This window comes from Bufo bufo, chromosome 6 (assembly GCF_905171765.1).
Source record: "Bufo bufo chromosome 6, aBufBuf1.1, whole genome shotgun sequence".
NCBI lineage: Eukaryota > Metazoa > Chordata > Amphibia > Anura > Bufonidae > Bufo > Bufo bufo.
The window spans coordinates 266,496,768-266,510,855 of NC_053394.1; the positions used below are offsets into that span (position 1 = coordinate 266,496,768).

The 14,088-nt window shown below is 37.0% G+C and overlaps 1 protein-coding gene across 17 annotated transcripts in view; it reads right to left on the reverse strand.

Annotated features, from left to right (window-relative positions):
- Positions 1 to 2,962: 2,962 nt before the first annotated feature.
- PAX2 (paired box 2) overlaps positions 2,963 to 14,088 on the reverse strand; it is a 76,610-nt gene continuing 65,484 nt past the window's right edge. For 7 of the 17 annotated variants that reach the window (XM_040435895.1, XM_040435894.1, XM_040435891.1 and 4 more), the window contains 4 exons: positions 12,477 to 12,578; positions 11,440 to 11,538; positions 8,704 to 8,790; positions 2,963 to 7,830 (listed from right to left, as the gene is read on the reverse strand). In XM_040435895.1, coding sequence (XP_040291829.1) covers positions 7,709 to 7,830; positions 8,704 to 8,790; positions 11,440 to 11,538; positions 12,477 to 12,578 — 410 coding nt within the window. In that variant the 3' untranslated portion in view covers positions 2,963 to 7,708. Of the gene's footprint in view, positions 7,850 to 8,703; positions 8,791 to 11,439; positions 11,539 to 12,476; positions 12,579 to 14,088 lie in introns of all 17 variants that reach the window. The other 10 variants (XM_040435884.1, XM_040435897.1, XM_040435890.1 and 7 more) reach the window with 3 other exon arrangements.

Here is a 14,088-nt window from a genome sequence, read left to right on the forward strand (position 1 = left end):
ATATATTTTTTTACCACTAATGCACGCCAAAAAGGGCTTTAGAACATATAACTGCACTGCTGAAAGGCAAATAATATATATTTTTGTGCCACTAATACACGCCAAAAATGGCTTCAGAACATATAACTGCACCGCTGAAGGCAAATAATATTTTTTTTTTTGCCACTAATACATGCCAAAAAGGGCTGTCATTTTCTCACTTCACCACACAACGGCAAATACTTTTTTTTTGTGCCACTAATACACAAAAAAAGGGGTTTAGAACATATAACTGCACGGCTAAGCGGCAAATATATATTTTTTGCCACTTATACACGCCAAAAAGGGCTGTAATTTTCCCACTTCACCACACGACAATTACTTTTTTTGTGCCACTAATACATGCCAAAAAGGGCTTTAGAACATATAACTGCACCACTGAAAGGCAAATAATATATATTTTTTTGCCACTAATACACGACAAAAAAGGACTTTAGAACATATAACTGCACCGCTGAATGGCAAATAGGCCCTTACTTTTTTCCACTTATACACTCCACAAAAGTCTTTAAAACATATAACTGCACAACTGAACGGCAAATAATATATATTTTTTTACCACTAATATACACCAAAAAGGGCTTTAGAACATATAACTGCACCTCTGAACGGCAAATAGGCCCTTATTTTTTCCACTTATATACGCCATAAAAGGCTTTAGAACATATAACTGCACTGCTGAAGGGCAAATAATATATATTTTTTTGCCATTAATACACGCCAAAAAGGGCTTTAGAACATATAACTACACTGCTAAATGGCAAATAATATCTATTTTTTGCAGCTAATACACGCCACAAAATGCTTTAGAACATATAACTGCACCTCTTAACGCCAAATAGGGCCTTATTTTTTTCCACTTATACATGCCACAAAAGGCTTTAGAACATATAACTGCACTGCTGAACGGCAAATAATATATATTTTTGTGCCACTAATACACGCCAAAAAGGGCTTTAGAACATATAACTGCACTGCTGAATGGCAAATAATATATATATTTTTTCCACTAATACACGCCAAAAAGGGCTGTCGTTTTCTCACTTCATCACACAATGGCTAATAAGCCCTTTTTTCCCACTAATACAAGCCATAAAATGCTTTAGAACATATAACTGCACCGCACAAGGGCAAATATGACAAAAAATATTTCCTTGTAATAAACCCTGTTAGTGACTGTATCAAACAGCACTTGCATCCCAATAACAAGAATGGTTTACTGGAATTACAGAGCTGTATAATGGCAATTTGTATCCCCAGTCAGTGCAGCAAGGTGTAATAGGATTGTTCCTATTACTCAGGCTGTAAACTCCCCTACTGAGCCCTGTTCTGCTTCAATACTGTGGAACGATTCCTCCCTATCCTTTCCCTGAACTTCTATACAGCAAAATAAAAGTTTTAAAGTATTTTCTACCACTGTCCCTAGCGCCTGCTGACCTCTCTCCCTGCACTAAGTACACTGAAAAATGACTGAATCCAAGATGGCTGAGGCTATTTATGGGGCTGTGACATCACAGGGCTGGCTGGCTGCTGATTGGCTGCATGCATGGCATTGTGGGTGATCCCTCGTTCCCAGAGTTCCTTGCTCCATGTTCTAACAAGTGCAGCAACCATTTTAGGAAAAAATGTGATTCGTTACCACGAAGCGTGAGGAAATTTGGATTCGGTGCAAATAGAATTTTTCATGAAATTCGGATCGAATTCCACTTTGTCAACTTCGATTCGCTCATCTCTAATCATGACATAATGTAACAGGTAAACCGTTTCCAAATGAAATCTTTGGAAAACATTATACTGCTTGTTCTGACAAGATACAAACATGCTCTTGGCACACAGTTCACAGACAGAGCTGTAATTTTTTAAGCTATCAGAGAATCATGACACTCTAAATGTGACCTTCAAAGGGGTAATCTGGCCTCTGAAATTTTTTAAAAAAATCAGCAAAAAATGCCAAAAAGGAAACCCAATAATCACCTTTCCAGTCCCCTGCCAATTAAGTGCAGATGCAGATGGCTTGGCATTCATATGGTCTCTGGCAACATGGCTCCCTTCATTGAGCTGTGATGCCAGTAGTGTGACACATGACCACTGATTGGCTGCAGTGATCACATGCTGGCCACTACTAGACAAAAACCAGGCAGATGGTATGTCTTTTTCTCAGCATAGAGATTTTATTTTATTTTAAAGGGGTTGTCCCATGAAAAATATTCAGCATTTTTTTAAACCGGCACCTGGATCTGAATACTTTTGTAATTCTGTGTAATTTAAAATTAGTATAGACACTTGGTTATTTACTGAAATCTGTCTGTATAGCACCACCTGCCATTTGCTATATTTCAAATTTTTTGTCCTGTTCACTGAGATAACAGCACATGCTCAGTTTCGTCCTTCAACTGCAGCAGAAATAGCATGCCCTGTGAGAAAGGACAGGGCTCCTAAGCTGCCAGCTTGTAATAAATCTAGCAGATCAATTGGAGAAATGATTGGGAAGATCTCTGTTCCATGTGAGGTACAAGGCTGGTTCTAAGTTTGTTAGAAAGAGATTGTCATGTACTATATAATATCTGATTTTCATTGTTTTACATTAATCACAGGATAACCCCTGCAAATACATTTAATGTTGGGGTTTTTTTGTTTGTTTTTTTATGTTGGATAAACCCTTTAATATGATTTTTATGCCACTGTTTTAGAAAAACATCTGTGTCAATTTGGTCTTATACTGCCAAACCCTGCTTCTGGGTGTATTACACTTGGCCTTGTAGTATATACATTAATACGGCACAATCACATACACTTTGGGTGGATTTAAGTTAGATAACGTAGTACAATAATAGTACAATTGATTGATCTGTTTAAATTCACCAAAAGAATAGGCCCACAAGACGACATAGAAAAGAATTTATTTATCATGTGCATGAAAAAAGTTAAACAACCGAAGCGATGATCAAAGCCAATTGGCTTTAGTCAAACACGTCCAATCAAATGTTGTAGCAGAGACGTATCTCGTGTACCCGAGTCAAAGAAGGCACACTGTCGTGCATGCTGCTTGCTGCAGTTGCATCATTGCATTAGTTCCATTTCAAAGTGTCTACAGATTTGCCAACTGACTTTACAACCAATAGCACTTGTGTTCTTTTATCAGTAAACTTTGCTCCCTACTAGATGCTCCCTTGCTGTCAGTCCATAATGCTACTATATGGGAAAAATTATCCTACCTGTCAAGAAGCAGGAACAGATAGTTTCTGCTAAATATCCATGCATCTCAATGTCATTCAGAAGACTTTTATGTAGAATTTGAACTTTTCTTTTACCATTAGAAAGGCTTGAGCAATAAAGAATGCCCACTTTGTGTTTTTACTGCCTTAGGAGAAGTCATAAAGTATCAAGTTAAAATGCACATGTCATTCTTGGCCTTGTTCCCTGTATCACCAATAGTGAATCAAGCTTCGGGTCATAGATCCAATGTCGATTTGTTCCAACATTTTGTTTTATTGCTGTATGGAGACCTGCCTCCTTACTGCATTAAAATGTATTGCCTCAGTTGAGGCAAAATTTGTTTCACCAGCAGTTGCGCGACACTTCGTTAAATGAATTTGGTAATCATTTCTACATCTTTAAAAACATTTCAAATTAGCAATCCGTAGTCGGGTTTGGTACCGAGGTATCAGCCACTACCAAACCCGACATTGGATTCTGAATTTGAAATATTTTTAAAGATTTTTAAACAAAGTGTCAGAACGAATCGACTTGCTCAACACATAACCAACATCAAAAGAGACCTTGCTGGGTGCCTTCTGGAGAAGGTTAGGTGAGTTTACTGCTGACATTGTGGACCACTCATGACTGGCAGACACAATATATCACATTTTGTTTTAGATATAGGCAAATTTATGGATGTGCGATACTTGAAACCAGGATTTAAAGTAAGCGATGGAAGGGAGCAAGCAATGACAAGCACTGGCCAGGGCAACATGCAGAACAGTGTGTTTGCATAGTATTCTTTCAGAAGCTTCTGTTGTGTAAAAATGAGGCAAAAATGAAGTCTTAGGCTGTTTGCAAAACCCGCAGACTTTAGCGAGTCACTAATGTTCATGCTGTGCTTTATTTGAAACATAATTTTCCTTTTTTTCCAATGAGCACAAGAAGACTTGCAACATACAGACATTTTGTTGTTATCTACATGATGAAAGCTTCACTTTATAGCATGTGTAATGAAATGCGGATGAACTTATATACAAAGACAAAATATCCTTCACTTTACACACATCATCTTTCTACAAAGCAGCAACTGTTTTGATGTAAAATAAATTTAAATAATTGCCATGTTTTCCTTGTTTTCATAGAGTCCGCTTGGTTTAAACTGGATTCTACCATACAATAGTACCACATAGATCTAGTGTCAGCAACACAATCCATACATAATACTGTATATGCTTAATATAAATAAACACAGGCAGGGATACAGGAATGTTCTAAACATTTCAGTGTAAAAATAATAATTATTAGGTTTTTAATGCAGACAAGCAAACAAATGAGAATTTGGAGCCAATACAATCCAATTAAATTTTGCGATATCTCAAGATTTGTTTTGCATACATCAGAAATGTGTTTTCTTTTTGTTTCTACTTTCTGATTTCTTCTTTGTAATTAATACTGATGATCAAATTAATGTTAACATGTCTTCCATCCTTCTTCAGCTTTGTGATTCCTATAGAAATTACCAATGAAGAATGTGCATTTAACTAACATTGCTATCTAGAGATAGATAGACCACCTCAAATGGACCTTCGATGAAAGATAATTGGCCAAGTAAAACCTTTTTGTCAAATAAACTAAAGGGCAGTTCTCGAAAATGTTCTCATTTCTATTACCCTCCTCAATTTTACTTATCCTTAAATCAATGAATGTCATGTTCTATCTGAAATATAAACCTGTTTTCTCTTGTGTCCTGTTCTTCTTAGATTTCTTTTCAGAAGACAGATTTCTTCAAAAATCTTGGTTCTCTGAGGAAGTAAGCATACCTCTATGCTAGACTAATATGTACAGATACGCCTATATCCAATGATCAACTAACCAAGGGAAAGGGATTTGAAAGGTTGAAAGATTCTTCCCTCTTCAAATGTTTAATTGTCCAATTGACATAAGGCTCAACTTTTGTCTTAGTCTTATAGAGGAAAGCTTTGTAATGTAGGAAAGTAGGAGGGAAATTGTTTTTTAATTATTTTTTGGTGCCTTGCAGGACATTGATAGTATCAACTAGCTCTTAATTGTTAATAGCTTCCAAGAAAATAAGTTTGCCAAATGTTGGGGTCTGGGTTATTCTTGAATGGCCATCAACTAGGACTACTGATCAGTAGAAGTCTGGGTACTGAGATGTCAACTGTTTTCTAGAACTACAGTAAGTTGCAGAATCACTGAGCACTACACCCCCTTTAACTCCTACTAGTCCCCGTCGTCTCTGAGAACTGGGGATTAGTTTGGCTTGGGCTGTATGCTTTCTGCAATGTTAAACACTACAGACAGGAGCCAAAGCAACAAAGTGCTCACCTAATTTCAGCGCCTTTGTTCTTGGGATCAGTTAGGGATCCAAGCACCCAAACCTCTCCATTTTTTATTTTAAGTTACTTTTTTAATATATTTGTAATATTTATAATAACATTCACTGTGATTAAATATGCCCGTGTACCTTATATTATTATTGAACTGCCCTTTATTGTCTTTGATCAAGAAGAAAACAGCAATCCCTCTGTTGAAGGCCAGCTAAGCTTTAATATGGTCCATGCATTACCGATAGCAATATTATCACCAAAGCTAAAACTTATCAGTTGTTTTGACTTTTTTTTGGATCTTAAGGCTAGGGCTACATGGTGACTTTGCTTACGACACATAGCACAGCCAAAAATCTTAGTCTAGAACTGCCTGCATCGCAGTTTCTGAAAGTGAATGGGGATGTTGCAGCCTACAAATAGCTACACCTATGATACTTTAATCACAAGAAATCTATGAGGTTTGGATTTCTTGCGACTGTTGTGTCCCAGTAACTTGTGAGTCACAACGCCATGTAGCCCTAGCCTAAGTGTGGTGATAATACCACTTGCAAAGTGTCACTCTGTATTTCATTACAGGCACCTTTAAGTATTAGTTTCCATAAATTATGAGATAATCACTATTATAAATGCACCTTTCTTAATTTCAAACATTAATTTGACCATGCTTTCACTTCTCAAAGAGGACTATGACAACACTAATCATAATGGTATTTTGCATGTAAGCGGAAGAGCCTAACAAATCTAGATTCATGATGAAACCACATGGGGCCACATTTGACTGGCTGAGTTACAGGCGTATCAGGCTTTCTTTCTTGGTTTGATCATGTTTTTCTGTTGATTAAAATATTATTGTTCATTTAAATACTAGTATAATATATCTTTTTATACACATGGAATATGGGACATGGTGGAGGCCAAGGCCAGTTGTTCAGACACATTGGGTAATGGGTATAGGCAGCAAAACAAAAGGTGCCTATAACATCACATTTTTAAACTTTATCTTTTTATGATTAAAATCAATGGCAATGCAAACTGTTATGTAAACCTGGAATTTGGGTTGTAAGTGCCATTTTATTCTAAATAAAAAAATGTCGAATTTACAAAGCCATATCCTGTATTTTTTTCCTGTTATATTTCTCCACAATGATTTTATGCTAAAGGGACATGACAGGGTCCCTTAACATCGTACCCCAACACACTAGTGCAAAAAAACAAAAAAGAGGAAATTATATTTCAAGAACTGCCTTCTTTACATACTCCAATATGACATTCTCTTCCATTTTCAGCATTTTTTGTTTTTGTGTTTTTTTTATAGAAAATTGTCTATTGTAATTTGTACAGACCTTCATGATAAAGCATAAAAACAGTGTTTTTATATATATATTTATATATTCATATATTTTTTCTCTAAGTCATTAGACTTTAAAATGTCCTCCAGTCTTCTTCTCTGAGATGATTGTTTTTTTGTTTGTTTTTTACTTTTTTCATTCTTTTTTTGTTCACTGGTATGATGTCCATGTGGAGTTTTATGACATGCCACACACAATGAATGGAGTGTGAGAGATAGGCATCCAATCCAAGGCAGAAAGATAAAGAGAGGGTTAGTTCTGAAACTCCCAAGAGAAATCACTAATGAAACATTTTTTTTTATTCCTATAGTCCTCCAGTTGCTATAAGCTTCATAATGATTCTGTCAGAACTCTTCTGTCCTCAGTAGATCTTTCCAGTGGAGCACATTTAGATGGGAAATTTTTGACTCTTGTTTTATTTTGATTATTTTGATTTGTTTCCATCTATTTTTTATTTTTTTTACCAATAACATTTGTTTTTGGAATTCTACAAAAATGTCTTGATGCTTTGCATTGCTGATGTGAGCATAGTAACACTGGCTAGTAGGTTAAAATGTTGCTGCCTTAAGGACCCAAAGTCCATTGTATAAATTAATTTGTGGGCCTTTCACTTGCAACAAAAGAGTTCCAGTGTCAGGTATGTGGATAAATTAACAACATGGAGGAAGGTAGTAGACAGAAGATCAGCCCCTTGCAAATGAATAGTCAGTACTTGTAGGAAAGTGATTGTAGGAGGCATGGCATGAGACAGTCTTCTTCCCAAGATGATGTTCACACAGGTACAATATGGAGGCCTAAGTTCTCGCCATGTAGTTTCATGTGGTTTCCATGGTAACTAGTGGCGGTCATAGGCAGTGGCAGCAGTGGGAGGTGCGGAGCCCCTGGATGTGGCACTATAATAATAAGGGGAACCTGAAAGTTAACACAGGAGAAGAATGGACTGGTTGAAAGGACAACAAACAAAACAAAGACAAACACAACAAGAATACACATCTATGTTCTCCAAATATGCCCCATTCTATGTAGGAATATGTACTTTACTACAAGATGCATTTTAATTGGTAGCCATGTAGCTGGCAGCATGCAGAAGACTATGAAGTACACAGGATTGGCACTTTCACTGTACGAACAAATAGCCTATGGGAAGATATATCCAGGCATTTCCAGGTATATATCTAGGCATTTCAAAGAATTGTGTTGATTGCAGTACTGGTATGGAAGGGCAATTTTATCAGAATCAATGTTAATGGGGGAAACTTGTTTAAAGGGTTTAGCTTGAATAAAAAAAGAAGTAGTCTAATAGCAGTCAATGTGATAAAATATTAAAAAAATAACCCTTTTTCACCTGCTAAATTCTCCAGCTGCACATATCTGGTGGTCCCTGTGGGTCTTTGCTCCTGCAATGACTGCTAAAACCAGTGATTGGATGCAGGAAAAATAAACAAAGCCTGCTGGGGACCGTAGTGTCGAAGGATTTAACAGGGGAGTGATGGTTCTTTTTGTTTTTCTTTACTAAATTGACTGCTGTTAGGCTTATTTTTGTAACATCCAGGACAACCCCTTTAAATGTAACATCACAGGGGTTGGGGTTGGTATAAGCATGCAATACTTTGAATCCCATTCCATACTCTGTTGACTAGAAAGCAATGCCTGTTATGTCCACAATGAAGTTAAAATACAAAGGATTAAGCACCACTACTTATTCTAGCCCTTTAAAAACTATTAATATTAAAATTCTTTAGCCCAGGATTTAAGTCATTACTCACTTAGTAAAGCTGGATTGCTAAACCTCCATGCTTCATTGTATGTCGTGTACTGAGGATGACTGTAGGGATTTCCTGAAAATTCACTTCCTAGAAAGTCAATAAATTAACGGTAAGTACTGCATATATCCATCATATGTAGATACAATATAGACATTTGTTTGACTTGATCAATATTCATAAACTTTTAGCCATTATCTGCTTTACTGATATCTGTAACTGCTGGTGGTTTCATTGGCTAAATGTTAAAAAATATTGGTTTATCCCAATGAATTATTTTATCTAGTGCATTTTCAACAAACAGTCTATAACCAAATTTATGGTGAAAGGTACCAAGTTTAGGACCAAAAGAAAGACAGTCATCTATATATGTAAGGTGAAAATGACTTTTGAATCTCCAAAGTAAACCTATCACTTAGGGTACTTTCACACTAGCGTTATTCTTTTCCGGTATTGAAATCCGGTGAAGGGTCTCAATACCGGAAAAAAATGCATCAGTTTTGTCCTAATGCATTCTGAATGGAAAGCAATCCGTTCAGTATGCATCAGGAAGTCTTCCGTTCCGTTCCTTATACGGTGTTTGACCAGACAATATACCGCAGCCAAAATCCCGGAACAATACCGCACTTGCCGGATCCGGCATTAATTTCTATAGAGCTGTATTAATGCCAGATCCAGTTCTGGAAATTGCCGCATCGCCTGATCCGGCTTTCTCTTTTGATCTTTGAAAATATTTAAATACCGGATCCGTTATTGCCGATATACAAAGCTATCCGTTATTGCCGATATACAAAGTACCCTTACATTACTAAGCAAAATCAAATAAATATTATTTTTTTCTAATCTGTTTATATGTATTTTTATTACATTTTCTGCACATGATTATGGGAGCAGTCACATTGCTGGTGTTCACAGCATTTACAGATATGATTTACAGCACCCACATGAACCATAGCAACCTGTAAACCAGAGATGACTCAATTGGACTAAAGACTGGTGATAGTAAAAATTCTGGGCCTTAATAAATTTGTTTGTGCACCAGAGACTGAAATCTTCTATAGCTAGGAGCTGCTGCAGATTTTAGTTATAATTTACACCATTTTCTAGCATGAATTATCCTTCAGCTAAACACCACCTACTTTAAAAAAAGAAGTGAGAGCATCTAGAAATGTAAAAAGTTGCAACAGTTTTGCACAAAATGCCAAAGGCACAAACATTTGGAGGATATGAACGATATTACCTACTATATAGGTGTTACCTGGCATGGTTATCTTGTCTGTGATAATGAGATAAGTACAGAGCAGGAATTGAAAGCCTATTATTAGGCTCACTGGGCCAAATTGCAAACTGCAAGATTTCAGGATTTTTTTGACTATAGAATTGAAATTATTATATAAAATATGTCTATAAAAAGCTGATTCAAACATTAGGCCGATTTCTAATGACACATTCCATTTTAAGCATGTAATATGCATTAGTAAACCAAATGTTCCTGGGCTCAGGTTAGTGATTATACCTATTTGAAATGGCTGTATGAATAAATTGAGACTTTAACAAGTTGTAGAAATGGCACCAAAGATAACAGAAAAAAATAATGATACTGTCTGATATGGTTCCAATTGTCTTTGAGATACTGTTAGAATGCTACAAAGGTGTGCATAATTTACTGTGACTCCTAATATTAACTATAGATAGCAGATCGCATTAGTCTGCTGGCATGCAATCACTTTATTTCAGTACTACTGTATATTAGACATGTGCACAGAACAGCGCAGTTACATGCGTTTATGGGTGTGCACAGAGGGGTGGGAGCAAAACGGCAGAGAGTGGGAAGTTTTTATTGACGAGAAGTGAAAGCATGCATACAGGAGGATAATGAGTTTTTGAGCTCAACTGTGACCAAAAGGAACTGAGCTATCTCTTTCCTTGATCACTAATGAAACAAGTGTAATTTCCTCATCAGCATTGAATTTTATTTCCATACTCCCCTCTCTGCTCACCCGGCCGCTAGCCCTTTCCAGCAGTTCAACGCATCAACCTGGACTCCTTTTTTCTTTAAGTTGCACAATAATGTCTCAAACAAATACTCTTGTATATTAGGGAGTGGAGCGTTAGGGGTGAAATATATGTGTCTGTTCTACAGCTTTATGCAGTGTCATTTAATGGAGCATTCACTCTCACTTGTGTTCTGTATTGCAGAATAAATAAATATGGGCATTAATGCATTGTCAAAGCCGCACCTAGGAGAAATAGGCTTTGTCCATTAGATCAATACACTGTATCTATAAATATGTTCCATGAGAAATTACAGAAGCATTAGTTGTTGTTAAACCCATGTCTATTAATGGGAATAAAGATGCCCATGATGGAAGGTGACTATTTTGGTAACACTTTGACATGTGGCATCAAACAATTCCAGCAAGGACATACAGTAAGCGTCAAATATGGCACCATATCAGCCTATTGGATTATTAGATGCACAGCCTTTAAATGGACTTAATCAAAAATTTTCTGCAAAAGTGTGATGTGACAGTCAAACTTGGTTCATCCAAGTGCAAGCATGCTATGCTCAAGACTAGAAATTAAAACTCAACAACAATTGAAGAATTATAAGATTGTATTACATCGATTCGCTGTCACATTTAGCTTTGATTACATGGGTTGTAGAATCATGACTAGACAATGAAGAACATAAGGAGACAACATGACATATAGATATGCACAATGTGCTAGACTCACCACTCCCAGTCCTGCAGTGAAACAGACAAGGTTTAGAGCTGGATAGACATGAGCAGCACTCCACAGGTTGGACCGAATGGTGGACCGAAACGTTGGTGCCTGTCAATGGAGTGATAATGAGATGCTTCTTCCCTGTCAATGACCTGTGGAGTGCTGCTTACTATGTGTGTCAAGCTCTAAGCTTAGGTAGCTAGTGATGTACTGTGAGCGGGGATTTAACCCCCTATTAATTGTAAAATACTGTTCCTGCCAGGTGAAAGCATTTCATTTACAGTACTATATGGCCCATTGACTTCTCTGCTCAGTGGTTCCTCTGGTTGAGTGACTTAACAGCAACCAGAAATATTGGCTCATAGAGACCTTTTAGAGCATTCACTGAGCAAGGAACATATAATTGTCCCCTTACAAAGTATGTTTTTGTGCACTTAAGTGTCAGTATTTTATTTCTGCAAGGTGTCTTCAGCACCACTAAGGTAATATATCTATATAATTCTGAAAGTATTGCTAACTAATCAATGTGGAGTTAAACATGCTGCATATATAACTTAATATTGGTTTTTAAAGGAGTTATCCATATTTTTTTTATTTTATATTCTCTTCTGATCACAGTAACAACTTTTTATTCGTACTTATTAAAAGATGCTTACTGGGCCGCAGCTACACTCCCTGTTCAGTTATGTGCTCTGGCACTTCTGGGTTCAAGTGCTGCACATTGTGCACATGCTCCAGGCCTGGTTACAACCACAACATATTTGTGAGAATGAATCTCTAGCTAGCTCTGTGGCAAGAGATTCATTCTCATGCATGCATGGTAGTAACAGGCTAAAATCACATGCATGATGTACAGCATGTGATCCCGGAAGTGGCAGGGCATATATTTGGACCGGGACAGCAGCTGCGGCCCGGTAAGCATTTTTTTAAAGTACAAATTGAAAAGTTATTACTTTAATGGGGGGTGGGGGTGGGGGCAATATAAAATAAAAAATATATATTGGATAACCACTTTAAGAATAAATTGCAATAGAATATTGACTTACCAGGTACCATTCCAGCCAGTGTTGAGGTTGGGTAGCTCCCTTGTCCCGTTGGGGGAACATGAGGAGGATAGCCAGGCAAGGTTGTACTTGTCATGTCTCGACCTATGAACACATAAACATTCTCTGCTCAATTGTTGAAAAAATCTTATTTTTAAGTAATAATAAAGAAACAGTCACTATTGACAGTGAATAGACATAATGCTAGGTTGAAAAATGGTAGCACATAGCTCTTAGGCTCATAGTAAATTTTTTATTGTACAGCATAGATGTCCAATGGATGTAGAAAATATAAACATTACATATTAAGAAACAGCTAAGAAATCATATGCTGCAGATTTATATTGGAAATGATAACTGCCCTTTACTATATATTTGGAGAATTTAGATTTGGTAAGATTTGATACTATTGAATCGAAACCTAATCCGGTCTTTGCTGTCTGCTAAGTAAACATTTCATGAATGATATAGGATTTTCTAGCATATTCTTTGGTGTAAGTTGGAAATCAGTGATGAGAAAGGAGCACATATTCCACAACCAGCATCAGTCATCTGTAAATATCCTCAACCTATTCAGGCATAACGACTTGGAAGTGATGTCAATGTTGCTGAGTTTCTCTAATCCCAGATAAGGCTGCTCTATTGCCAGCAATCTCTATTAAATACTAGCAGGAGTAATTAGCCTACAAACAGAAGTTAGCAAGGCTGAATCTATATTACTCTTCTTATAGAACTTTATGGTTGACTTATACTTGGTTGTCATTGCCATGCAAATCCTGCAGCAAAGCTCAGCTCAGGAAGTCAGGAGTGTTTTAATGTTCTTGATCACTACACTGGAACCCAAATAACCTAACATTCCTATAGGCTGCTCAGTTGGATTACTGGTTTACAAGTTTACAAATTATCTCTTTAACCTGTATGTTATATTTAAATTATTAGAAAGCACAGACTATACCCAATACTATCTAAATCCCATGTTATATGCTGTAAGGTTAGACACAGACCTAAAGATTTGCAGCATTTCCGAGTCAATTTTCTTATAGGCTACTTTCACACTAGTGTTTTTGCGGATCCGTCATGGATACAATAATACAACCGCCTGCATCCGTCATTAACAGATCCGGTTGTATTATGTCTTCTATAGCCATGATGGATCCGTCTTGAACACCATTGAAAGTTAATGGGGGACGGATCTGTTTTCTATTGTGCCAGATTGTGTCAGAGAAAACGGATCCGTCCCCATTGACTTACATTGTGTGCCAGGACGGATCCGTTTGGCTCCGCTTCGTCAGGAGGACAGCAAAACGCTGCAGGCAGGCAGCGTTTTGGTGTCCGCCTCCAGAGCGGAATGGTGACTGAACTGAGGCGAACTGATGCATTCTGAGCGGATGCTTTTCCATTCAGAATGCATTAGGGCAAAACTGATCCATTTTGGACCGCTTGTGAGAGCCCTGAACAGATCTCACAAATGGAAAGCCAATAAGCTAGTGTGAAAATAGACTTAGAATTGTATATAAAACATTTTTAAACCAACACCTTTGGTAAAGTTTCCAGTGATTTCTCAACAAAAAAAAATGGATTTCTAAATTTATTGTCAACTCATGGTATACACAAT